At 47.5% G+C, this 27,879-nt stretch overlaps 1 protein-coding gene across 2 annotated transcripts in view; it reads right to left on the bottom strand.

Moving 5' to 3' along the window:
• GPC3 (glypican 3) overlaps positions 1-27,879 on the bottom strand; it is a 154,425-nt gene that overhangs the window by 40,399 nt on the left and 86,147 nt on the right. For both annotated transcript variants that reach the window (XM_079318905.1, XM_079318906.1), the window contains exons 4-6: positions 25,708-25,841; positions 22,780-22,905; positions 12,841-12,961 (exon numbers count right to left, since the gene is read on the bottom strand). In XM_079318905.1, the coding sequence (XP_079175031.1) occupies positions 12,841-12,961; positions 22,780-22,905; positions 25,708-25,841 (381 nt within the window). The remainder of the gene's footprint in view (positions 1-12,840; positions 12,962-22,779; positions 22,906-25,707; positions 25,842-27,879) is intronic.

Raw genomic sequence — 27,879 nt, 5'->3', positions numbered from 1 at the left:
TCTTTAACTCCTCATTCTTTACAACCACTCTACTCAGAGATCCCCATCCCACCAGCCCACTGAGCCACCTGGTCCTATTTTTCCAATTTTAACATAAACAGTAGAAGCTGCAACATACTTTTTATCATTAATCTCCCATCTCTGAAAAGAGCTCAACATCATGTTTCTTGGACCGATGTTTAATAGCTGTTTTCTCCTTTTGGAAATAAGCCCAACAGTATTGCAAATATCAATTTGAGCAATACCCAAAATTGTGCCCACAAATTCAGATTAAATACTGTCAGCAAACTACAAGCACTGTGCTCCTTTAGGGCAGAAATCATCCCTTTCAACACACTTCAAAAATATGTAAAGTAAAGAGAACAGCCAAAGAGATTATTAAGGGGAATAGAAGACTTTTAGAAAAACATTTAATTCCTTCATGAGTTTAGGGGAGAAGCCTGATTGATATTTGTAATCTTTTGGTGGACAGAGCTGTCATTTAATTTAGCTTGCATGACTGAAAGAATTTAACAAAAAGTGTTCCAGAGAGTTTTGCTGAAATTCTTCGCATGTTTTTAGTAAGCCTCTGGAATACGATCAAACCTAAAAAGCTGGAGAGGATGGAGACTAAACTTACAGCTAAAATAATATTCAGAATTGTAATATATGCTTAATAATCAAGCATTCACATCCAGCAGAGAAAGTGCCTCAGTGCACAAATGACTCTGGAGCCCCAGCCATGTGTCCATGTGCTGCTTGGCACCAGGAAGGGAACCCTGGGAGCCCATCCTGGCTCCCAAACCTCCCAAAACTCAATGAATTTCACCAGCTCACAACTTCTTGCAAAGCTCAGGATGCCTTCCTTCAGGAGCCTTGTAATAAGGAAGAGTTTTGGAAGAGCAAAGGTGTTATTTTCCCTTTCATCACTGCAGTCACCCACGCCAGCCACACACTTTCGAGTACCTGACACAGATACCGAGGCACAGCTCACACAGCTCCTGAGATTCCCAACAAAGCAGCTTTTTCTATTTTAAATTCCAGCCTGCTAAAAACATTGGGTTTTGGGGGTGAAAAACTAGATCTTATGTGGCCAATCCTGACCTTGAAATCTGCAATACCAAATAATTTATGTGTGGCTTTTGAATCAGGGCAGCATCATGGGAAACGTGCAGATTTTCACACGATACTGTTCCCTGTTAACAGCTCATTACAATGTACAGAAGTATATTCCCATTATGAAATACAGCTGGGGTTGTTTTGCTTACGAAGGTCATTATCTGATCACAGGCAAGAATCAGGGAAAGGAACCCATTTTATAAGGCTGAAGTTGTGGACTTTTTCAAGACTCATGTGTTTTGAATTTGGTGGCCTGATCATACACAAGCATGCAACACAGAATCGATTCTCTCCACTTCCTCTGCTTATTAGCCCTGGAAATAGCATGGAAAAAATTATCTTTTATTAGCAAATACTTTATTATTTAACCAACCCTCGTGAGATTGCTGGTGCCCTCCATACCACATTTCTACTTCCCAGCTCCCTTAGGTTTATCCACTCTGTGGAGAGGCACCTTGGTGGCACAGGAGTGTGCACCAACACAAACTCAATGCCACATCAACAGCATCATTCTTTTCATTGCTTCTTTCCAAGCCCCAGAGAGCCTTCCCCCTCCTGGGCAGCAGCAAAATGCAACACATATTGCAGAAAAACTCAGTGTTCCCTGGCACCAAGCACCAAACTCTATTTGAAAATAAGGATATTTAAAACTCTAAAAATATCTGTAAATACCAGGGTCTGTACTTTTGTCTAGCAAGAGTGAACACATGGGTGTGTGCACTCCAGCAGGCACCACTGCTCTTCTGATCACAGCGTTGGCCCATGGACAGAAGAACCCATTTTGGGAGGAGAACATCTGAATTTTGGTCTCCTTATGGCCCTTCCAGTTGGCTGCACAGACATGGCATAGAATAAACCTGTTCCTCATTGAACTCCTACTTTGAGCTCAGCAGAACAAAGAATGATCACTAATCAAAAGTTAATAAAGTGAAAGCAGATTTTGGAGATGGAAAAGTAATTTTCAGTGCTTGGAAAAATGATGAGTTGGACATGGCCATTTTCTCAGCTGCTCTAAAGTCCAATCCTGGATTTCCCTGTGCTGCTTCCTTTGAGACACCCCAGGGTTTGTGTGCTGGAGCTGAACTCAGCAGACCAAGCCCCAGTCAGCACCTCCTGCCTGCTCTGAGAAAGGGATGGCCCTGGATTTCCCTCCCCTGAAGTTGTGAACCATTGCTCTGAGCTTATATTGTGGCTCCTTAGCCATAAAAATGTTTTAGTCTTTAAGTCTAGCACTCAAAATACCTGGAACATGAAAAAATCCCCACCATGCATCACTCAGGGTTTGCCAGCACAGCAGGACCCACTTCATTGTCTTCACAGGCTCCAGAGGAGATGCTCCTGGCTGCCAGTAAATCAGTTTTCCTGGTCACTCTCCTGATAGCACAAAGAAGCTGGTGACAGCAGTGAGTTATTGACCAAAGGGTGGCCCTACTTTGTGGATCATCAGCTTAATTCCAGATTAGCTATCCAAACTGACAACATCCCTATGGGTAAAGGAAGACAGATAAAGACTCTTAAGTGCTAGCAGTAATTAACACGAGTCTGCAGTGGGCAGTAAATCTCTTTTGGAAGCAGAAGGGGTTACCAAGGCACTATGGATTGCTGGGTTTGGTGAGGGCAGGCTGATGCCCAGGACTGGATGCTCCTGTGGAGGTTAAGCCCTGGCTGGCACCATGGCAGGCATAGGGACCAGCCCCTGTCTGCTGTCCCCCAGGCAGGGGAGGTGTCACTTCCCTGGCCTGAATAAATGCTCATTCATCACCAGGCACATGTGAAAAAGAGATTACTCAGGCTTTATGATCAGCTTATTCACCTTATATCCAGTTCCTTCCCCTTCCACCCCTGCTGCTTGTTCTTGTGCAGCAGTAGGAAGGAACAGGACAGTGTGGGTGCTAAGCAGGGCTGAGGGGTCCAGCCCAGCCTGATGGGATCCTGGGCAGATCCTGTCTGCTTCTGGTTCATCCCCTGAGCCCTACACCAATGCTAATGCTGGAGAAATGATGCTTTCCTCTTTGGGCTACACTGTGCCCTTCTCCTGTTTTGCCTTTCCAAGCCTTAACCATTGCTGGTTCTTCAGCATCCCTTCCTACATCTGCTTCCATCAAACACAGCCATCCCTCAAACACAAAAAACCCCAATAATTAGACCAATCATCAAACATGGTTGGACCAGGCAGTAGGTGATGCCTCGAGCACTTTGCTGGAGTCTGCCTGGACCAATTCCTCTCATGATCAGAAAGACTTCCACAAGCTACCACTTCCCTAGAAGCAACATAGGAATGCAGCCATTTACTGCAAACACCCCCTTCCAGCTCTTCTTCACTCTGCCTGGGCTGATCAGGCACATCAACTACCCACACCTGCCAAGGCTGGTGGAAAAGGTTCTGCAAGGATGTTCCCTTCCTTCCTACCTGCAAGGGCTGTCTATCTTGTCCCCTTTCTACACTGGCATCATATCCCTGCTCCTTCTCCCCACAAAGTTTCTCAGTCTCCTACCAGCAGCCCCAGCTGCCTTCCCCTCTCCTTTCCACTTGCTCTGCATCACTAGAAATGAGAACCTGGACCAATTTCTCCCCCTCTCAAGCAGCCACCCCTCAGGGCATTGGCAGCTGAGTGAAGGAGGGGTGTGGGAGCCTGCGTGGGCCAGGACCCATCACTGCTATTATCCATATTTTCCATATTTTGTTTAGTTTTGTTGGAGCAGAACCCCACTCTTCTATCCAAACACCACTCAGGACGGCCCAAAGTGCACGCCACCAGAAGATGAAACATGAGACAACAAGCAAAGCAGGAGCACAAGAAACAAGACAAAATGGGCAGAGGTGGAGCTATCAGCCACCTCGTTGCCATCACACCCTTCAGACACCTGGGCAGGTGTGGGTGGAAGGTGCCCTGGATGCAAGAGCACCCAGGAGGACGTGCTGGTCTCACACCACCTCGAGCTTCTGCTCTAACAGCCCCATGGCTCTGCAGAGGGGAGCAGCTTCTGCAGAGTGACCCAGGCAGGGGTGCAGCAGCCAGGGGTTCCCACAGCCCTGCCCAGCCCAGGCTGCTGGAGCAGCTGGGACATTTCCTCTTGGCTCAGCTCCGGCACACGTGGCACTCTCAGCAAACAGCTCGTCCTTGGCACCAGGTAGGAAACAGCAAGCTGAGAGCTGGGCAGGAAGGATTTTTTTTCCTTCCTCTTCTCCTTCTGCAACACAAACCCCTGTTACAGCTGCTTTCCTTTTCCCCTAAAAGCTCCCAGTGGAGAGGCACTCCTCAAATCATGTAATTTTGTGCACAGTGTTGTGTTGCACAGAGGTTTCTGCAAGAACATCAGCTTGAGGCACCCTGGCTGCCTCCTGCCCTCCTGGGAGCTGCTCTTTCCAAGCTTTACTTTTGTATTCACTTCCCTTCACGGCTCTGGAAGCCCAAAAAGCAGCTACAAGCAGTTCTGATAGATGTCCCCTGGTCCACAACTGAACAGGTGCCTTGTAAGCCAGTTATCTCCCATCAGACAAGACAACCCCAGCGTGGGGTTAATTACCAAGCTGTTGATTTCAGCAGAGACTTAAGTCAGGCAGGAGGAGGAGGACTCCATGGTAAATGCCCCCAAACCTGTTAGCTAGGCAGGATCAAGCAGCTGGTCTCTAATTAATGGCTGATGGCTGGACTGGCTCCTGGGCAAGGTCTGAGCTCTCCTCAGTGTGCAGAGCACGGATGCTGCTTGCAAAAACCAGAAAAAACCTCCAGGGACACAACTTTTTCAGTATTAATTCTGGCACCTAGGATGGGTCTACCAGCAGGATAAGGAACCAACCATCCAGGCTCCAGCATGGGCACTGCTGACACACTGGTGTCACACTCATCACTGATGCTGAATGCACCCAAAAGCAAGGCTCAGGCAGGAGCAGCCCTGCCTGGTGTGCTTCTCCTACACACAGACACCAGCTGAACAGCTGAAGCAACTCAGTGTTTAAATTAAGTTCAAAGCTGGTGACTTTACACCCTCCCCCAGTGAGACACAACACTCACAGAGGAAGCCCTGAAATGCACCTACATGAGTCTCACCCTCAGCTTTCAGATCATGTGCTGCAGGAAAAGGTCAGTAAACTCCTTTCCCACCCATAGGCAGGAGGCATTCAAGGAATCCTGCCAAAAATAAAAGGTGACTTCCTGCCCCTCATGGTATTTGTTGATGGCTCAAACACCCACCCTGTGCCAGCTGCCTCCCACCTCCCTGCTGACCCTGCTGCATCAGCAGCATCTTCTTACACATGTCCTCAGCCAAGCACACTTCCTTCCCTTAAATATCACTCCTGGCCCTACAGCCAAGTGAGGCCACAGGCAACAAACCTTGGTGCAACCCAAACTCCTCTCTCTGCTCAGTTTGATGTGCTGCAAAGGCCATCTCTCATTGCAGGAGCACAAAAGCACAACCCAGCCTCTGCAGCCAGCTACAGGTCAAAACCAAGAAGTTTAATGGGCAACAGCACAAACCAAGAGTCTTCCTGAGCCTGAGGGGCATTTACAGCTGCCCAGTGCTGGGGTCAGAAGGGTCTCACAATGAAGATCAGCTCTTTGAATCCCAGGCCCCTCTCAGTCTGGACCACATTTTGAAAACCTTGATGTTAAGTCAAATTTTGGAGAAAAACATGAGGAAACTACTTAACATCCCAGTAACACCAGAGAGCTGTGTCCTTTGTTACTGGCCCATCAGGGAGGACACCCACCTCAGACACCTCCTGATTAAATTACAGCCTGAGTCACAGCACCAGGCGACACTTGATACAACCAGCCAGGCCCAGAATAACTCTAATTAACTGTTAATCTGCTATCAATAGCTCCACTTACACCGGGCTGTGCTGCACAAGGATTCCTTCAGGTTTGTTTCCTCCACAACAGGATAAACTCCAGCTCTGCTACAGGATATCTGGTGTTTGTTTTAAGGCTCCACTGTGCATCAGCTGCATGTTCTGGACACAAAAGCAGAGGAATCTCCCTTAAAGGTGTTGGTCTGGCTTTTTCCACAGCATTGTTTGGAGGGTGGTCCCTGCAGGACACACCTGAAGCACCTGTCTCCTGCTTGAAAACCTTCACATATATATGACCACTCCAGGATACAGCTCTGTTTGAAAACAGGCACACAAACAAACTCTGGCTGTTCAAATAAGCTCAGTGTGGGTGACCTGTGGATGCAGAATTCCCCCAGCAATCCAAATAAACCTGGAGGTTTGCCATAGGGTCCCAGCAGGTTCTGGCTCTTCCTGAAGAGGCAAAGGAAGGGTTTGGGTTTGAAAAGCCAGCTGATACCTTCAGATTTAATTACATTTTCCTCACCAAGGGTCACAGCTCCCCTGATTTAACTGCCCTGGCAAAATCCTGTCAGAGCCACTGGCAGACAGAGTGGGAGAGCATTTACCCAGCATTAATGGCAGCCAAGGCACAGTAAAAGGACAATGGAATTAGTGCTTAAATACCAGGCCTAGACTCGGTGGAGCTATAGATTATTTTGTGTACTAAAGAAGAATTAACTGATCCATTCTGAAATGCATTTATCATCGAAATAAAAATCTTCTGTCATTTTATTTAATAGCTTTAGTAAGAAATAATTGCAATGTCTGGTTGCTTTTCAACAGCATGTGGTTTTAATATTTTAATTGTTACAAACTGTTTAATAATGATGAACAAAAGGCGTGTCCAAGTAATTATTGTATTTATTAACATCTCTTTTGAGGGCTTGATAGATTGTATTGCATATATACAGCACTTCAGACATTGTACTGCTAACTTATTAAAGGTGGAAAATGAGTCAAAAGTGACTTGCTTTGGTGCAATTTAAATATTGTATTTTCAAGTGATTAGTGTTGTGCCTTGCATTATTTAACAATCTGGCAGTTTGCACATTTTTCTAATTATTATGCAGCTTCATCTGATCGGGGAATTAAAATACAGTGGGAATAACAAAACTCAGAGAGCCTAGCAGGCACAGGGAAACTTTCAGCAAATCTGTCAAAGTAATGGATTTTTCTGAAGGGGAGATATATTCCTGAAAAGTCCCCAGCTCCTCAGCTCTCCCACAATAAATTCTGTATTTCCCTGTGTGCCCTGAGCAGGGTCTGGGTCCCTTTGCCACCCAGCCCCTCCTGACTGGTCCCCTGGGCTCCACCTCTCTGCATTCTGAGCAAAGAGGATGCAGGGGACTCAGCACAAGGGCATCACACCGTTCCCAGGCCTATTTTGTTTACATTTGATTCAATCAAGTTGTGGCCTTTTGGCCTCTTTCCAAATTAACTTCTGGGTGACCTCCACCATGCCCTCTCCCAGCAGCCAGGCCCCGGGAAACAGCCCATTAAACCTACAAACAAATATGGGACATATTGCTTCACCAAACCAGCTCCAAACACAGCTCTGGAAATGCCAGGGCCTGCTTTTTTTTTTTTTTTTTTTTTTTTTGTGAACTTCAGGTCTATTTTGTTTTTGGTCATTTACACTTCTGGGCCTCCTGCCTTTTTTTTTTTTTTTTTTTTTTTTTTCTCCCTTCCAAGTATAGCTGTGTGTTTTACTGCCTCGTAAAACTTCTAAATTTTGTTCTCATCCTCCTGCAAACCCCTCTAAGAGGGGTGTGAGGCTCTTTCACATGGGGCTCACTGCAGGACTGGGTCTTTACACCAAGCACATGAAGAAAGGCAGCAAGACCCTGCTTGGGGAACAGCTGTAATGCTCCAAGAAATTGTGTCTTCCCCTTATTTCCAAGGAAATAAATCAAAGGGAGTTTCTCAGGGTCTGTGAAAGCATATTGCCTGGATTCCCATCCCCAAAGGGTTTATTTTTTCAAGAGCTTATATGGTAGTTAGATTTCTGGCTAGAAAATATGCAATATGATAAAAACACAGTCCCTATATGGGGCAATAAATTACAGATTGTTTGATGTGGAAACCAAAGAACTGTCAAACTCCAGTATATCTGAAATATTCTAAATGAGCCCTTAACTCGAGTGTCTGGAAATGTACAATATGTTTCCAGGCCATTCAATTTTGTAAAGACACATCTTCCCCAGCTAAGTTGCCTTTTATGGATTTTACTATTAATTTTTTTTTGTGTGTTTTTCCCTCCTTTTCTTAAAAAATTGTGCTCTTCCTCCTCAAGACAGTACAATGATAAACACCAGGATTTACCTAAACATAAAAAGAGATTGCAACTGGGCACAAGCTTAAAGAGGTAATGGCATTATGGAAGAAGAAAAGCATCTGCTGCAAAGGTGTCAGAGCCCCATGGGCACTGCAAAGGACATAAAAGTCACTTCAGGACAGAGAGGGACAGGAGGAAGGACCAAGAGTGTCACATCTGCCAATTTAATCCCTGCTGCATCTTTCCAGCATCACCCAGGTCTCTCTCCAGAGCCTTCCTTGGAGGAGGATGACCAGCAGGAGGTGACCAGTGTGGCAGAGCTCCCACCTCCATGCATAGCTGCTAAACCCTCATCCCCACCTGTCAGCCATTCCAGCATCCCTGTGGCCACAGCAAAATGCAGTGAATAGAGGAAAATGCAGTGACCAGAGGAAATGGCTCACCCTGCACACAGCTTTCTGCCTGGGGATGTTACCAAGTCACACAAAATCTGAGCAAGACCCTGTGCTGACACTGAATAACCTTTCAGTTTCAATATAGTTTCACTCAAAGGATGAGTGAAAACCCTTCTAGCTAGAAACAGACCCCATCCACTCTGGGAAATAAAAGTTAGGAACCAATTCCAACTCATTTTCCTGAAGGTGACCCTTAGCCTCCCAGCTGAGATAACAATGCTAATATTTATGGATGGGCTGTTCATGCCTCTGGGCACACAACAAAAATAACTCAAATCAAAACTTGGTAGACATCTAACAGAACTGGGGAGGGGGGGAAAATTCCAATATGGCAATAATAAAGCATCTCACCCACCAATGCACAAAAAACAGCATCAGCCACAATCACACGTTTGGGTGAAACAAAAATGGTCTGATGTGATGAACTGGCAGCACTGAGGGGGACTCATCCAGAAAGGGCTGAGCTGAGACAGCACACAACCCAGGCACTGTGCTTTACTCATTTATTTATTTTAGCTTGATAGGTGCTCAAAGCAAAAAACCACAATCTGGGGCACTTTTCCTTCCCCTTTTCTCTACTTCTTTCAATCCCCATGGGTTTAATTCTAATGCACAAACCCCATTCTCATTTCAAACTGCAAACGTTTGATGAGAATTTCTCATGTGAATGTGTGAACATTTATTCAAATTATGTTTGAGAAGACATGAACTAAAGAGCAAGCACAATTTGTACACACAACACTGAAAGAACAGACATTTCCAGCAGCATGAGCATCCTGGAATAAAGGGGAAGTCATCAGCAAATTACAGATATTTAGCAAAAATCTCCAAGTAAAAATAAAAGCTGTGGACCTCTATGAAAGTTGTACCAAACAGCATGGTTCCTGAGTCTGCCCACACCCACAAAATCCAGGCTGCATCTCTAACACAACACACTGGGAGGAAGCCACAACATTGTAGAAGATTCACAATTTATAGGTGAATCCAGTTTACAGCTCTGAGCACCACAAAGATGATCTTTTCTCCAAAAGATCCTGGATGTCTGAAAATCCTTAAAAGCCACTTGTGGTTTGAGATTGGTGAATAAGGAGATTTTCAACCCTCTCCAGCTCAGGAGTTCCCACTGCTTCCCAAATCTGAAGCCAACACCTGAAAGACACAACTGTAATTCATCCAGAGCTGCTGTTTCCTTCCACATTTAATACTCTTTGGCAATCAAGATGCATTCCAGATGTGAAAGAGAGCTCAAAACTTCCTTCAGCCAGAAAATAAGTGTGAAAAAAAGAAAATAAGTGTGATGGTAAGCTCTGACACCCCCAACCCCAAATTTAAGTAATCTCCACAGTCACTTCCCTGGTATAGAAACTACTGACCATAGACTACAGACCCTCCACAGGAATAGAATCATATCATAAAATTACAGATGGGTTTGGGTGGAAAGGGATTTTACAGATCATGTAGTTCCAGCCCCCTCCCATGGCAGGGACACCTTCCTTAGACCAATTTCCTGCAAGCCCCATCCAGCCTGGCCATCAACACTTCCAGCAATGGGGCAGCTACAGCTTCTCTGGGCAAGCTTTGTAACTAATTTGCACAAATCACTTCCCATTTTCTCCTGATTTTATTCTCAGTTCCTCCTCTTTCTCAAACACAGCTTTACAAGAGGGTCTGACATTTTTCAGCCTCTCACATTTATGCTGCTCAAACCAAAACAGCTTGCTTGCCCCCACAACACATTCCAACCTGACACCACAAGCCAGTGGGGGGGAAGCACTGTAAGAGATCATGACTAAGTACTCACCCCTCACCACAATTCTTCTCTGAGCAGCAGTTGACAGAGACACTCTGCTGCTGCAAACAGCTGAGTTGAGCACAGCAGTGTTTACCCAGGGTCTCCCACTCCACAGACCTCCACTCCTCAGAAGCCCAAGCTGTTCAGCAAAGACCTAACTTGACCCAGTCTGGCAGCCAGCATTTCACAACCACTTTATGTCAGCAGTTTCAAGTACATAATAACCATGTTTTGTTCGGTGCAACTTTCTCACTGTGAATGGCAAAATATCATTATCACCTGCAGGTTGAAGCCTGCCCTCTACCCCATTTAATGGGGAGCTGATTATGCTATTCCCCCCGCTTTTTCCCTTCTAATAATTATGGGCTGTTGGCAGATGGCACTGCTCAGCACAGGGAACATGTGGGAAGGCAGAGCAGGCTGTAGGGCTGCTGCCCATGGCAGCTCCCATGTTGTGGGGTGCTCCTGGGGACCCCAAATCCCTCTCTGCATCCTGCTCCCAGACAGCACCTAATGAGGCATGCCTGCCTCAGAGAGCACGGGGGTTAAACTGGGAATGGCTGTGAAAACAGTCCCTGGCAGTCTCAGAGCAGGAAAGCAGAGGTTAGCAGAAAAGTTGCTAAGCCAGCAACTCCAGACAGAGCCGCCCTCCCAGCCCACCCGGCTGGGAAGCAAAGCTGGGCTTAACCCCAGGAACCCACTGTGCCCAGAGCTCCGTGCTGCAGCCCCCGTGGGCAAGGTCCCCCTGGGAAGGGCTCTCTCAGGAGAGATGGGGCAGCTCAGCTGTGTTAACAGTCACCACCCCAGATCTGCCCTGTGAGCTCCCAGTGCCGAGTCCTGGCAAAGCAGCAAGCCCAGATATCTGCGTAGCAGGAACATCCCCTCCACGAGTGCAATCCACATCCACAGAGGGGAGAGCAGAGCCCAGAGCAGACCCCAGCCCTGCTGGCCCCAGGCAGTGCTGGGGAAGGCTCAGCCACAAGCTGAACACTCTGCAGAGCTGCCACCTAATTCCCTGGCAGCAGCAGGGCTTGCTCACAAGCCTAACCTGGCATGGCATAATGGGTAGAGACAAGATACTGCTTGTCCTAGGAAGGATGCCAGGTCTGAGGCAGTGGGAAGGAAGCTTCCTCTTCAGCAGAGAGGATCTCATCCAGCTCTGCCATTTCCCCATTCAACAGTAACTTGTCCCATTACTTACTGGGAGAGAATGCCCAGAGAGATACACCAAGGAAAATAGTGACCCTTACTGCCAGCCATGAGTAATGCCAAAAGGAACTCCTCCAGCCAGAGGGGTTGTCAAGTATGTGCCACATGACCCCTGCCAGCACATCATGCTCAAGGGCACCCCATCAGCTCCATCCTTCCTGGACCTCCACTGCTGAGGGCATGGATGCCCAGCAGGAGCATTCCTGTGCTGCAGCCATGCATCCACACACAACCCAGGCACAGGGAGGCTGCATGTCTTGGGCTGCAATACAGGATGTGGCCAGAAATGTGAATTCTATCACCATCTGTTGAAACCAGGTGGGGCAGTGACCCTTATCTCCATGGGAGATATCTTCTGTTAATGGGCCATGTCCTAAAACCAGCTGGGGCAATCATCTTTATCCTTTCCACAGCCCATCCTCCCTCCAGGCAGATATCATCTGCTGCTGGGCCATTCAGTCCTACTGTGTGACTGATAAAATTACATCATCCCACTGGGAGATGCTCCAGCCAGGGGAGCAGCCAAGCCTTTCCTACCCTGATAAAAAATGAGATTTTGGACACCAGGTACCTTCTTTCCACTGGATTCCAGAGGAAAGCCAGACCTTTCCATATCATCCCTGGACCTTCAGAGAAAACTGCACCTTCTACAGGAGCACTGCTCCAGCTGAACCACATCTGCCACTGCAGGAGGATGCAGCCACCATTGAATGGGACTGCTGCCAACACCCTGACTGACTGACAGGTGTCAGCTTGGATTCTGACTCTGTCAGTGTTTTGGGATTGTTCTTTGTAATACTGTATTTCTATTTTAATTTTCCTAGTAAAGAACTGTTATTCCTAATTCTCATATATGTGCCTGAGAGCCCCTCAATTTCAAAATTATAATAATTTGGATGGAGGGGGTTTACATTCTCCATTTCAAAGAGAAGCTCCTGCCTTTCTTGATAGACTCCTGTCCTCCCAACCAGGACACTGCACCACGCAGAACCACACCAGCAGGCATCCAGCAGGACCAGGGTGGGACTGGCTCTGCACTCAGGGCTCCCAGAGCTGCTGCAGATGGAGCAGACATCCCTGGGATGTCTGAGCCCAGGGAGAGAGCAGGAGAGGCCAAACTGATTTGGAAACCACCCACTGCAGAGACATCCCTGCTGGCACGTTTGCAACAAACCTGGTTGATGTGTTTCAGCTTGTCAATGATCTGGCTGATCACTGGCTCTGGACCTTTCACCTTCACCTCATGGTTGCCAGCCTGGGCTTTTGCTCCATTCCTTGTAATCTGGGGACTGTACCTGCAGGAAGAGAACAGAGAAGACCACAATGTGATGGGCTAATAGCAGGCAGATCCTTAAACTTCAGTACAAACATGAGAAATCCCAAGACAGGCACTGGCCCTTTCCAGAGCACAAGACAGTTAATAATGACAAAGAAAGGACAGAAGATTCCCATAAACATTTTTGCTCTGACTCTGCAAAGCAGCAAGATGATGTAGTTGTATCACTTGAGGACAATGAAGTCCTTTCCAGTCCATTAGTAACCAAGGAAGATGTTAAACAGTATACAATAGAGATAAATATTTTCACATAACTTGCACCCAAGAGTCCTAAAAAAGCTGGCTCAGAAATTCTGGCTTGCTTGTGTTTGTTTAAAATAAATCTTGGCAGACCACAGAGACTCCAGTACAAGAGCAGTAGTGTTGTGCCCACAGCCAAAAAAATGAGTGGGATGACCCAGTTAACTGCAAGCTGATTAGCATAACATCAACCCCCTTGCAAAATAATGACTATCACTGATGTGTGATTTCAGTAATAAAGAATTAAAGCATCAGAATATAATTAATGCTGTCAACATTGCTAATGGAAAATAGGTGTTGTCAAACAATCCTGATTTCAGTCTTTGATGAGATCCAGCCTTAGGGATCAAAGTAACTGCTCAGACAGAATGTACCTTGACTTTGGTACAGTGCTGGGCTCTGCACCACAGGGAATCTTGATTTACACAGGTACCATGGGAGTCAGCAAAGCCCCCATAAACTACATTAAACTGCCAGGGCAGCTCTGCAGAGGAAGGTGGCCAAGCTGCACTCAGATTTTTCATCAGCACTTAGGAAAGAAATATACAGTCACTTGCTGCAAGGTTTATGGAATGATAAAGTTTACCAGAGTGATCTAAGGGAGGGGAAGAGGGACAGAAGTGCTGTACACTCCCCTTTGGAGGAAAACATCCCTGCACTCAGGACCTGGGTAACAGCTGATGATGCTCCAGCATAAGACAAGCACCAAACTCAAACTCAGGTTTGGGCAGAGCCATCAGCTGCCTGCTGGCAGCCACAGCAGTGGCATGAGCACACCAGTGCCTGCTCGAGCTCTGGGCTGCTGCCATTCACCACAGCCCCAGTGATGGGCTGTGGTGCTCCACAAGCACAAAACAAGTCCTCATCTCCAAGAGCTGGCAGCCAGAACAGGCACTACCAAACCCCAGCACAGCCTCTGAAAGTGAGATCACTGAGATAACATCAGCTTTACTGTACATCTGTTTTTCCAGTGCCATGGGTAAGCACCAGGAATTTTCCTTTCTGCATTCATCTCAGTGTTTTTACCCAGCTCCTAGCACCAGCCCTAGTGGCTGCCTCCCTGTCTGTCAGCTCCTTGCTCCCCTGCCCAGCTAATCTTCCACCCTCATGCTGCCAGGCAAGCTCAGGCAATCACAGCCAGCCCATTTCTCATGGGTCTTGGGGAGAAAGTAGGACTTTAGCAGGCATTTAATGAAGGGAGGGAGACAGGAGGGATGGTGGGGCCAACTCAGGGAGGATGCTTTGCTAGGATAGAAAGCAAGAGGCATGTGGACATTTGGCCACAAGAGCTATCAGGGCACACTAAGGGGCTTCGGGATACTCAGGGGCTTGGCTTAAACTCTGAACTAGAGGATGAGATCTACTCAGACATGTGGGGATGCAAAGGCAACCCCAGATCTACACTGGTGCAGCAGCAATCTGCCCTGACCTGAAATACTCACATAGTTTAATTACTGAGGTAGATTTCTACTCCAAGGCTATCTCAGAGCAGGAGTTCCATGTGCAGGGGCTCTCAGCTGGGTCCCCAACACTAGGCATTCCCTTATGCATCTCCATTAGTGGCTAGCAACCCTGCAGGATGCTGCACTGAAGAGATGACACAGGAAAAAGGACAGGAGAAAGGAGGTGTTTGTGCCTACAGCTTGTGTATATTCACACCTGTGTATATTTCTTTTCCTGGTATGAGCAACTTGTCCAGCTACAGGCACCACTGCAAAGCAGATTCACCAGCTTGGCTCTCCTGAACAGGGGAGCAGCTGCCTGCACAGCCATCCCACCCCTGCCCTTCAGCACCAGCCCAGCATCCCAACATCCCATCCCTGGGCCTCCCATAGCACTCAGCATTTTACAAAATGCCTTTCTTCAATAGTTGTGTCATCCTGGGAAGCACCAAACACAGCTACACCTGAGACACAATCACTCCCAGCTAAGAAAAGCTCTCACAGGTGCACTTGGAGGGTTGATGCAGGTTGGAAACTGGGTGGGTGGGAGCAGGGGCCAGCCTAGGTCCAGTCTGGGTCCACCCTGGGCCAGCTGCAGCAGCCCTGTGCTGCTGGCACAGCCCTGCATGCTCCGAGCACCATCTCGTGGGAAGAGGCTGCTGCAGCAAGCACAGACCTGCTGAAACTTGGGCTCAACTGCTTTTATTGCAGGGGGACAGAGCACTGGGAGCCTGGAGCCATTTATCCTGCTGCTTATTTGTCACACAGCCACTTAATGCCACCGTGCTGACAAACACATCTGGGGACTGGACGTCAACAGCCACAGCACGCATGAGTTTTTAGATGGCAAAGAAATTCCTATCTTTGGTGTCACTGTAAATTTAATTTAAAACACTGGTGGAACTCAGAAGTGCATTGCTGAAAGGTCTCCTGTGGTTTCAGAGATTTAATCAGGAAACTCACACAGGTTTTAGCAAGAGCAGAACCAAGCCCACTTGGTGCATCCCTAAATTATTACAAGCTCTCTCCTAACAATGTTATATAAAGAAACACAGTAGCTTGGGTTTGAGTGGGCGAAATCCCTTCTGAAATCCACACAAGGGCTGCCAGAGAGGATTTCTGTAGCCTACTCAACATAGTACAGGAGGGAGCAACACAATACTACAGCAATACTATACTATAACTCCATGTCCAGAGACTGAAACTGTTCTCCAGAAGGTTCTCTGGGGTGCTGAGAACCTCAGATCAGCATTCTCAGGGGGAAAAGCAAACCTGAAAGCATTTGTAGAGGGATTTCTCCCTAAAATAGGGATTTTGGAGAAATAGTGTCACCTCCTGGTGCTTCCCACCTGGCCAGATACAAGGGTAGGAACCCAACTCAAAATGAACCATTTGCACCATTACACAAGTCATTTGAAGCAGCAATGCAATGGGCCCTGCAAGCTGCACATCTTTGAGTATATATTACAAAAAAAAAAAAAAAAAAAGGAGATGCATGGGGACCCACACATCCCACCAGGCAGAGACAGGGTCCTGTGTGACCTGGGTGCTTTGGGGGACACTTCAAGCTGAGCCAACCTAGTGGGCTGAGCTACCAGGGGACACCAGCTCCCCTCAGCTGTGCCACTGCCCCAGCACCAGCCTGGAGTGGCCACATTCAGGCATGTGGGATGCAGCCAACCAAAGGGTTAAAGGCTTTGAAATGCAGCTTCAGTGAGCGACCTGCATTCCTGAAATGCCAGAGAAGCTGGAAAAGGCAGCTGGCACCCCTCCCTGCAGCCCAGGCCAAGCAGCCAGGCCTTAATATGGCTGAGAGATGCTTTTGCAGCCCCCAGCGAGCTGGAGGATGGGGGTCCAGACAGTGCCCATCCTCTGCATCCCCCCCAAGCTGAAGGGCTGCTGGGTTCACAGGCAAAAAAGCCAAAGCCCCACCTTCCTCCCATGTTCTTCAGCCAGAGTAGAATAGGAGAAATCTGAGCCACCTCAAGCTGTTTTCAGCTTATGCCAATACAAGAGCCCCTTCTGCAGGACACTTGTGCCACTCCATGGCAAATATGCACAGTGGACAAAGTCCCCCACCCCACCCCAGGGGTCTCTGTGCTGGAGGGTTATCAGTGTTGCAACATGAGCATGGTCTGGCTCACACTTCATAAGCAAAGCCCAAAATATTTATCTCCTTGACGTGTCTCAACGTCAGCCAGCAGCATCTCCTTGCCTGGGCTCCCTGGGTTTGGGCTCTTGCTGGGGATGTATTTTCCAAACACAAATGCCACTGTAAAATGACTTTAAAGACAACCACCTTATGAAAACACCAATAATCTGAAGTTTCCTGTGAGGAGAGCACAACTGCAGACCCTTCCTGCTTCTTCTCATCCACCAGCCATAAATGCACAAGTATGCTGTCAAATTGAGGGATTTTCCTCTCCTTTCCTCTCCACCATGCACAAATGTCTCCTGTGAATGTTTGGTTTTCCAGCCCAAATGCAGCTCATTCCAAGCTTTCATTTCAGAGCAAAGAAGACAAGATGACAAATGTTATTTAAATACATGGCAATGAGTGTAAAATGTGTGTTCATCCTACTCAGCCCTGCTGGGCTTTGAGATGAGTTACTGCAATGCCTGACATGTGATTTAGAGAAAGTAATCCTGAAAGTCAAACAAAAAGAATTACACCTTTTAGAAAAAAGAAAGTAAGTATGTCATTCAAATAAGAATTAATTTATGCCTGCCTTCCTGTTGCAAATTATTTATTCAAACACATCTCCAGTTTTAACAGCACAGGATCCCTCACAGGCTCTGTCTCCACTACCTGTGTTCACTGAATTATACTTGTTAGAGAGTGGGTGGGGGACAAACACAGCACAGACACAGAGGTTTAATTGCACAAGAGTTAATAACTGAGTTTGAGAGAGCAACATTCCCCCAGATTCCCAAAGCTGCTCTGCATTTCAACATGTGACTTACTACAGATCATGTGGACTGGTGACATGGAGTCCTTACCACATTGGAGACAAAAGAGATGAAAAAATGGAGGAAAAAAAAAAAAAGAGTTTTGCTTCTACCCCCTTACTCCTTACTGGAACCCATCTCTTACCTCCAGCTGGTTTTCACAGGTCAGTAAAGGTGGGTGCAGTGGTGAAGCCAACATTTTACTCTCTGACCCTGCTAATTTCTGGTTCAGTGAGACAACCCCAGTGTCACATCAGCAGTGGAAACAGTGGGGGCCAAAGGCTTGAAAAGCTGTTTCCAGCCCACTCACCCTGCCCTGCAGTCAGGGTGCAGCTCCTGGATGTGCCCACAGCCTCCAGAAGAGGTGACAATTCTTTCCCTGATAGTTTCGTCTCCAAAGACAGATTGTCCAGAGACTTCTGGTCAGCCAAACCCCATCCCAGACTGGGTGTTCCCTTCCATGTGGGATGCATGTCTCCAGCATCCCATGACCATATGCAGGCATCTGTTTCTTGGAGTGCAAGAGGCAGGGGACAGGTGGGTGCTTGGCTCTCAGGTGCCTCCCTGGCATTGCTTGCTTGCTGCAGAGTCCTTGCAGCCACTGCAGAGCTCGTGATGCTGCAGTCAATTTACACCAGCAGCAGCTCCAAACAAGCTGCTTCAAAAGCAACCAGGAGGATCCAACACTCTCAGTGGGGAGTGTTCTCACCTAACTAAAAAGGAACCATTTTCTGCTGGATTTCCAAATATCAACACCTGGCAGCCTCTGAGACCCCCTGAGATCCTGCTGTGTCAGTTCCTTGCCAAGAGAAGTGCTGCTTCTTCCCAGCTGCCCCACTCAAAGCTCTACAGCTGCAGATGATGCTTTGGTCATAAATGTGAGGTCTCAGGTAAACACCTGGCTCTGGGACTTCAGAAGGAACAGCAAAAATAATGTAATATTCATAGCAAAACAATGGGAGTTCACAGACAGCCTGAAGTCTCCCTCCATTCTTATTTCAGTTCAAGAAAAATTGATTATGGAAAAATCGGCTAAACCTGAGACCAAGCAGCAGGACAGAGGAAGATTCATTATCTTCTTTTCTGAAATATTCTGGAAATAATCATGGCCACTCAATAACCCACTGAATTTGCCTACTATCCTTTCATTATAGTTTGTACTTGCTATAAAGCTGTGTTTTATGGGCTTGAAAAGTTATACAGCCCCCTCTTTGGGGATTCCATTGGATCAGATATTTTGCAGCACTGCCAGAAATAACCAAACCCTTCGTGAACTAAAGGGTTATTGCTGGCATGGAATTTCCTTTGTTCCAATTACAGAATCTCATTTTTCTGTCTTGCTTCCAATTGTGCTTTCATTGTTTATGATTTGTATGATTAAAACAAACCACAGTGCGTTGGCAACAGCAGGGAAATATGAAACTCCAGCTTGAAGAAGAGAATCTGGCAAGGTGCTAAAAATATATTAATTTTGAATTGGTACAAAAGAAAACAAGAGTTATGCTGGTAATTTAGATGAATGTACACGTTTGTCTTGAGAAATTTGGAAATGGCAGTATCTAGCAGTAAGGCTTAATGTGCTTACAAGTTTTGCAGCAGGCAGATGCTGCTGTCATTCTATTCAGAAGAGCTTGAAAAGAATATTCTCATGTAAGCAGATTATTAAACTCTGAGAATCTAGATTTAATAGGCTTTTAGTATTAAATGTTGCAAAACCATGATACTATATATGAAGTTTGAATCACCTTTGAGATTCCAATGCTGAGCTCCCATAGAAACCGAGGTGAGCTTGATATCTCAACACCTACTTGACTTAAGCTGAAGGCTTTAAATGAGCTAATTACTCAGTCAGGACTTCAGTGATAAGAATCCACCTCTGTTTTTTCTCTACTTAGGATGGAGATAAGGATAAGAGAGGCTGGACATTTCACCACCAGCAGGAGGTCAGGTGAGAGGATGGGGCACGAAGACAGAGGAAAGGAAGGGCATCAGAGCAAGCCTGGCTTAGGCAGGCTTAAGCTGCTGCCTACACGTCTGTCTCAGGGAAGTGCCTGGAACTGAGCCCAGGAAAGCTGCAAAGAGGTGCACAGGGATGCACAGACACAGCAAGGTGCAGCAGGTCTGGCCCCCAGCTCCACAAACACCCAGGCACTGTGACCCCTCAACAAGCTCTTTGCAAGTGGTGAAATGTGCCACTTGTGGCTTTTGCTGTGAACCTTTGTGGCATCCCATAAAAGCACAGTGTGTTTTTGCACACTCTGAAAAGTGTGAAAAGCAGGAATGTGTTGCCTTTTATTTTTTCTTCCCACTTTGGCTTATGTTCTTCAACCACTCAAAAGCACAGCAAAAGACACAAGGCACTGTTCTGCTTTACAGGGAAATCAACCTTTCCTAAATCCACAATAGGGATGACAATCAAACTATTAACCCACAGAGCAAACCCCAGGAAGGAGGATGAATTCTTGCCATTAGATGGTCCAGTGTGGAGAAGTAAATGATTAGTAAGATTCAGTCAAAAAAACACAAGGGATTAAAAGCAGGATAAAATACTCTGGGCAGCTGCATTGCACTGGAACCCCAAACATGCCACCTTCAGTCAGGGCAGGGGGGCTTAAGAGCAAGGAGGAAACAGAGGATGGTTCAAGGCTCAAATTGGGAAGTGAGACCCAGTGGAAAGACATTGAGCACATCCAGCCCATGGGGAGGAGGGATACTCTCATTGCCTGTGGGTTACAAAGCACTGGGATAAACAGGACAGAGCAAATGCCAAGCCAGAAAAACCACAGGAGGAATGGAGAGTGCAGAAGGGACTGTTTGCATCAAATAGCAGAATACACACTGTTGGTATTACCAAGTCCTTGGGTGCACTGCAAGTTGCTATTCCAGACTTGATTTAATATGTTATAGGAAAAGTGCTTAGATTAACTATGAAATTTTGTCATGACAGGGAGGTCTGGAAATGGGTAAATCAGTACGGTTATTTTCTAATTTAATGAACACTCAAATTAGAAATTATATTAGAAATGCAAGAGCCTGTACCCCTCCATGCCAACACTCCAGCCACAGGAACCACCCCACCATGTCTCCACCATCCTTCTCTCTGGCTGCCACCATAGATGTGGGACAAGCACCCTGAAATTAATAGCAGATATTCAAAACACACCAAATTTCTTGCAAAAAGTGGCAAGATGGAGTCTGATCACCAACAGACACACACCAGTCAGGCAGGAGAATAGAATTTCTCCAGTACATAACACACATTCTCAGAATAGCTGGAGTTAGAGCTGCTATACCATGAATAGCTGCTTGGCTCCCTCTTGGGGAAAACATTGAAATAAAGGAACTGGCAGCTTGGGGTACTCGAGCACTGTTACCTTATCTGCTCCTGATTTTCAGGAATCCTCCCAGGCACTCTGAAAGAGATGCCAAGCTGGGAAGTCCAAACACATGAAGCAGCCAGTGTAGAGAGCATTTTAACTATGTTTGCTTCTATTTGAAACATTCTGCAATTGGGTCCTGGTAGAAAAGCACCCTTGACCATTATCTCAGCTCAGCTTTATTTTGCTGAGGTCTCCCTGCTCACAGCTAAAAACTCAAATATCTACCTGCAAGGGAACTATCACTAATATTTCATAGGAGCTGGCAGGGGTGGCAACATCTGTGCAACAGATCAGAGGGGGCAAAGGGAGAGTGGAAAGGCACACACTCTTCAAGCCCAGTGGAGGATTTATTCCTTAACTCAACATCCAGGGGCTGATATCTTGGTGCCCCCTTCATGCACACAGACTTTATCCCCTCCCTGCCTTGCCCCCTGCATGCCATGGCACCTGTGTGACATGTCATATTGTGCCCACAATGGTCCCCTGGAATTCTCAGCAGAAAGCTGAAGGCCATTAATCACCTGAAGTCATGTTTAATCTGCTCTGAATTTACATTTTCAGGAGGATTTGGACTCAGCACCCTTCCACTGCTACCACTTCACCCAGCTGTGGTGTCACCAGTGAACTGCTCTAAGCCAAAACCTCACCCTAGGTCTCCCCCTCCAGAGCTGCAGTGTTTCTAGCCCTGCTTTAGAAGTTTTAATTAACAATCAGCAAGAGAATATTGAAATCATCTTTTTCTTTCCAGCTGAACATATCAGGCATGGAAACTCAAGATTTTCCAGAAATAAGAACCTATAGAGGACACATCTTTCCTTAGGCAACATAAGTACATTTTAGTAAGCATGTGATCTTGGATGTTGAGTGGAGTTTTTTTTTTCAAAATATATTTTGATGCTATTTTGGTCTATTCAGTGTTTCAGGTCAGTACTACAAGTACAGGCTAATTACCACCTGAAGTTACTGATCAAGAAGTCATAATTAATATCTCAACATTTCACCACTTCCTGATTTTACTTCTATTTCTTCCCTTATGCAAACTACTTAATAGCAAAAGATGCTTTGCAAAGTAGAGTGATTAGAGGAGATTTATGTATAATTATAAAAAATATCTCCAAGTTCTATTTAATGTTCCCAAGGGGTATTTTTTGCAAGAAAAATCTCCATTTCTATTAACACTTCCTTCCTCTTTATGGTATGAATCCTGCAGGTGCCTGCCTCTGTTAACCTTGATTACCACTGGTGTATCCTCTGAAATGGTGAGTGGGGCAGGGCAAAGCAGCCACTGCACAAGCTGGACCTGGGTGGGAATGGCTCCAGCAGAGCCAGGACTTGGTGGTGGGCAGAGGGCAGCAGTGACACCACTGCTCAGGATTCAGGGGTCCTCACCTCTTTCAGCTGAAAACAAAGAGAAATTCAACAAGGGAGTCTTTCTTGACCCTCTCTGGGTGGGGCAGGGGATGCCAAGCACTCAGTCCTGCTAAGAGCACCCAGCCTGGCTGGAGACATCCCCACCCCATGCAATGCAGGGGGCCAAACCCCATCATGGATGCAGTTTTCACCAGGCAGAAAACTCAGTGCAGGGCAGCACACAAGCACTTCTGTCTTTGCAGACCTCTCACATTCATCTGAGCTGCAGCACAGCTGGACATTCCTCTGCACAATGTCCCTAAGGGAGCATGTCCTGGTCACAGACTGCTCCTGTGCCTGGTTAGCAAAAGACAGACAGGACAGGGGAGAAGGAGGGCAAGGGAGATGTGATTCACCTCTCCACAAGTTCTTGTCCATTCCAGCAAAGGGTGTCATTCTGAACAGCAGAGCTGTGGTTGCAGATGTACTCTGGCAAGCTGCTGTAGAAACTGCTGTGGGACTTCAGCTTTGCAATCAGTTCCCTGGAAGAATGGGAGAGAACAGGGTGCTTAGTTAAAAAAAGAGAGGTCAAGGTTAGTGATTTTAACCAGGGAAGGCAGTCACACAAACACAACATTAAAGCAGTTATGTGCAAATAAACCATGAAGTACCAGTTTTATTTCTGAACCAAAGTACCTTTTGTGTTTTCCCTTGATGTTATTCAAAGGCTGAACCCATATTTCCCAGGGCAAACTGCTGGTGATGGGGAGGGATGTGGGGGAAGCAGAAGCTCAGCCCAGCTTTGCACCAGGCAAAAGCCAGACACAGTCTCTGCACTCCCACAGCTTCTAAGGAAAGTGCCACTGGCTCAGGCCACACATCCATGGGGTGCATCTGAGCAGCAAGGGCTCAGGCTGTAATGGCCCTTCTGCTTTGCAGAGGGCAACAAAGGCCCTTCAGGGGCCTTGTCTGGCTGACATTGGCCATCCAGCACTGCTGCAAGGGCAGGTGGCATTTTTGGTGGCAGAGCTGACATTCTCAGCACACACCTGTGCACATGGCTAAGGCTGTGCTTCACACTGCACCATCAAAAGGACACAATTTCAAGGGATGCACTGGGCAGGCCATGGGGTCACAGTCAGCATTCAAAGGGGCAGGTTGCACTCATCAGAATGGCTCTGTTGCAGGAGGAGCTGCAGGACACAGAGAGGATGTGAACCAGGCTGCATCCCAACCCTGTGCCCTCCCTTCCCTGCAACAAGGATCTCCAGCTGGTCACCTGCAGCACTGGTCACAATACAGGCTGACATGGGATCTCTGATGTTGCCAGAGAGGTGACAGAGGCTCTGGGAGTGGGATGTGACATCCCTCCAGCCTAGGACCAGTCCCTCAGGCACAGTCAGCAGCTGTCACCAGGGAACAGTGGCAGATTTAATTAGGTAAATAGCACCAAAAGTAAGATAATATGAATAGCAGGGACTGGAGGCAGTAAGACTTGGCCTCACAGTGGTCTTGTTCAATTTCAGCATATTTCCCCCTTTGGCAAGGGGTTATTGCTCAGCCTCCTTGCTCCCTGGGAGGAATGATGAGGAGCAGGGAGCTCTCTCAGGGGCATCCCCCAGGGTTATCTGTGCCCTGCCAGCCGTGGGGAGCTGCCCTGCAGCCTTAGGCAGTTTGGTGTGCAGAGGGTGTGCAGTTCCCTCCATCCCTCCTTGGATTCTGTAGGGTTCCCTCCAGCCAGAGCCTGTGACAGCCAGCTGGGGGCAGGCGACACCAAGAGAAGGAAGCCTGAGCTCGGTGCTGCCTTTTCACTGTGAGGAGCCTGCTCCTGCTCCTGCCCATTCTCCTGTTCTTGCCCCTGTTCCTTCTTCTGCTCCTGCTCCTATTCCTGTTTCTATTCCTGCCCCTTTCTACTGCCCCTGTTCCTATTCCTGTTTTTATTCCTGCCCCTCTTCCTTCTCCTGCTGTTCCTACCCGTTTCTATTCCTGCCCCTGCTCCTGTTCCTTCTCCTGCCCTGTTCCTATTCCTGCCCTTGGTCTTGTTCCTATTCCTGCTCCTATTCCTCTCCTGCTCCTGCCACAGCCCCTGCAGGGACAGGGTCACTCCAGTCCTGCCTCTGAGCACCCAGCACACCCTGCCTGGCCATGGCATCATCTGGCACTGCCCAGACCAATGAGCAAGGGTTTGTCTGATGAGTCAAAACCCCTCCAAAGGATGAGTATTCAGCCTAGAGCCCCCTGCACGAATAAATCCAAGGGATGTTTCAGGCAGTCAGCTCCTGCATGAACCCCCTCCTACATCCATCTCCTGCACTGGCCTCACAGTGGGGCAGAGATCCAACCATTTGGAAAGCCAAAATGAGCCAAAATATGATATGGCAAACTCCAAGCAGGAGCCTCACTGCCCCTGGCACCCAGTTCCCTACATCCCAGGCACTGCCTTGCTCCACTTCCACAAACCCCAGCAGAGCTGGGGAGAACAGGAAGGAAACTTTCCTGGGGAGCAGAGCTCCCTGCAGGGCAGGGAGGAATTCCTCTGTGTCTGCAGGTATGAACCCATGTAATTCATTTCAGCAGATTTCATTAGCCCTCAGAGTCTTCAAAGGACATCTCTGTCAGAGTCTGGGCTGTGTAACCTCCAACATGTTGAGACAACAGAGGAATGCAAGCCCTGGTGCTGTATCTCATGGGAACCTCATCAAGAATGTGGCCCTGTGAGTCTTCAGAGAGAAATTCACACAACTTAGTCTATTGCCAGTTTCAAAAATTGCCAAGCTTGCTTGTTTGTCTTCCACAGGGATTTTTTTTTCTTTTATTTCACTGTGTATCTCTGGGTGTGCTTTCAGATCCAGAGGGGTGATGCTGCTCCCTGACATGTCAGTGTGAGACCACTTAGTTACAGCTTCTACTTACATGGGGAGGAAGCACAGGGTGCAGTGCCAGCAGCTTCCTTTGAAAATATTCAGTAAAAGGCTGTTAACATCTCTGAACTACCATAAAACACTACAGAAAAAGCATGAAATGCATTCCCCTTACCTACACACAGTGTAACATGTAACAGTTCAGGCTGGAGAGACCATTTCTATCTATAACTACACCTGTGAGTATTTCAAATACTAGAGCAGTGCCCAAGAAACCCAGACAAGGCATTTGGTGTATTAACCTGGTGAGAAAACCCTTGCAGATGCCTCATTGCCCTTCAGAGCCCACCACAGAGCAGCTCTGATGCTCAGAGCCAGATTTATGGGTTAGGGAAATAAGGAGCTTTTCCATCTGCTTCCACAGGACCACTCCATATGGTGGCTGCTCCTGCAGCCCATCCAGCAGGCACTGAACATTCTCACCTCCTTCTGCTCGACAGAGTTTCTTCTTGCTCAATGTGAGTCACTTTCAGGACTTTCTTGTCAATGAAAAGGTCTTCTGGATAATGAGCTGATCGGATCTGCCTCTGCTGAGCGTGGCCACAGAAGCGGCTGATCTGGAAAACACAAACACAGCAGTGTGAGCCAGTGCTGGGACTGCAGGGGAACAGCTGAGAGCAAACTGCACCTGCACACCAGCTGCTGTCACCCTGCCATGCCCACCCTGCTCACAGCTCAGCAAGCACCTGAAAGCAAACTTCTGTGCTAAGGTTGCATCCTGGCTTTGTATAAATACTCACCCCCTGGGAAGGAATGCAAAAAGCTTCAGGCAAAATGCTGGGGCACTGAAGTGCCCCTGTGGCTATCAAAACTCCTGAGCTGCAGGTGTGACAGGCACATCTTCCTGTGTCCAGGTAAACTTAAGCTGGCAGGAGGGGCCTTGAAGTGTTCCCTGCTCCTTTCTTCCTGAGCTCCACAGCATCTCAACACTCTGCACTCCAGTCAGAGTTTTAGGAAACACCTCCCCTCTGAAGGAAAATCCTAAAACCCTGGTTCTGCATCTTGAGGCAGCTTAGCATCTGCACAGACTGCACTGCAGATGCCCAGGGATGAGTATCATACACATCACTACTAATTAAAAAACCCAGGGACTGAAATACAGCAAGCTTTGGGGCCACAGCCCAGTCATATCGTGGGAGGCCCTGATTAACAGGGCTCTGCTAATGGCACAAATTAGCTCATTAGCATACAGATGATCCAGGAACCAGCTGCAGCAGTGAGGGAAGGAATCCAACACCCCTCATTCAAACTCCCTCCATGGCCACTGTCCCAAAACCCACCCAGCACTGGCCACTGCTGTGGATGGGTTTGCCACCATCTCCTTCTCTGGGATACTACCAAGGGACATCTGTCCCTCTGTGGCACCACTGCACTGTGAAAATCTCCTTTTTATCCAACCTGTGCTGCTCTTGCAGGACTCATCCATGCTGGGCTGTGAAAGGAGCTTGGCTGGGACCACGAAGGCTCCACAGTCAACACCACCCTCACCTTCTCTGAGCCTCATCCCACCACCCACAGCCAGGCCTGGGACCAAACCACACACCCATAAAATGTCCATTCCTTGCAGAACCTCATTTATCTCCACAGCACACCCAAGGCAATCCCAGTAAGCTGCACACTAGAGGTTAAAAGCCCACCCAAAGCTACAAGCATCTGATGTGTAAAGAGATTCATTCTCCTCTATTACATCCTACATTTGAGTGGGCAAATAAATTAGTAATGTCACCTCTTTCATTATCAAGAGCAGCACAGTTTGTTTGCTCAGGCTGTCATACAACAAAGAGTAAAATAGAATCCTCCTGGGAGCTGGGCACTGCAGTTTCTGTTCACATCACAGTGGGAAGAGATGCTTCCACTGGTCCTTCTGCACCTGCAGCTCCCTCTGCCAAAGCAGTTCCTCCTGCAGCTGCCAGGGGAGCAGTTTCTGCAGCATCTTACCTGGTTTTTCCTCTTCTGTCCTGCTTTGGCTATGCCTCCTCCTTGCCTTGCTAAAACCAAGTCCTGCATAAGAATGTATCAGCCCTACTGCCCTCCCTAAATCACCTGGCATGCTTCAAAAACAGAGGGAGGGATTCAGAAAATGGATCACATTTTGGGCTATTTTCTGGTTAGAAATAATGGATCTGCTTTTTGGGCTTTCTGTCAGCACCCATCCCTCTCATAACATTGACAGGTTAAATGCAAGCAGACAGGAATAGGAGGAAATTACAGGACAGTGGGAGACCTGGAGAAGGGCATTTGGGATCTGAGACCCCCCAGTGTGGAATGGGTCTGGATGTCCTGTGCTCTCTCTATTCTGTCCCTGCAAAGGGCAGACCAGCAGGATGCTCGGGGGGTCTGTGGGGTTTTCCTCTGCCCAAGTCAGAGATGAAACTTGTCATGAAACCTCCTCCAGGGAAACACAAGATACAAAAAGCTCCAGAACAGTGGGTATAGAGGAAACAATGCCCCAAAGCACCCACACTCTGCACGGACACAGGAAGTGGAGAAGTGGGAACAGCTCAGATATTTTAACCTGCTGTTAGCCATGACTCCTTTGATTCTCCCCAGCTCTGTGAAAATTCCCCCAATCCCTTCCCAAAGCCCAGCTTTCAG

The sequence above is a fragment of the Erithacus rubecula genome (genome assembly GCF_903797595.1).
Source record: "Erithacus rubecula genome assembly, chromosome: 15".
Taxonomy (NCBI): domain Eukaryota; kingdom Metazoa; phylum Chordata; class Aves; order Passeriformes; family Muscicapidae; genus Erithacus; species Erithacus rubecula.
Note: the sequence above shows the minus strand (reverse complement) of the source record. Positions and strands in the feature narration are given on the sequence as shown.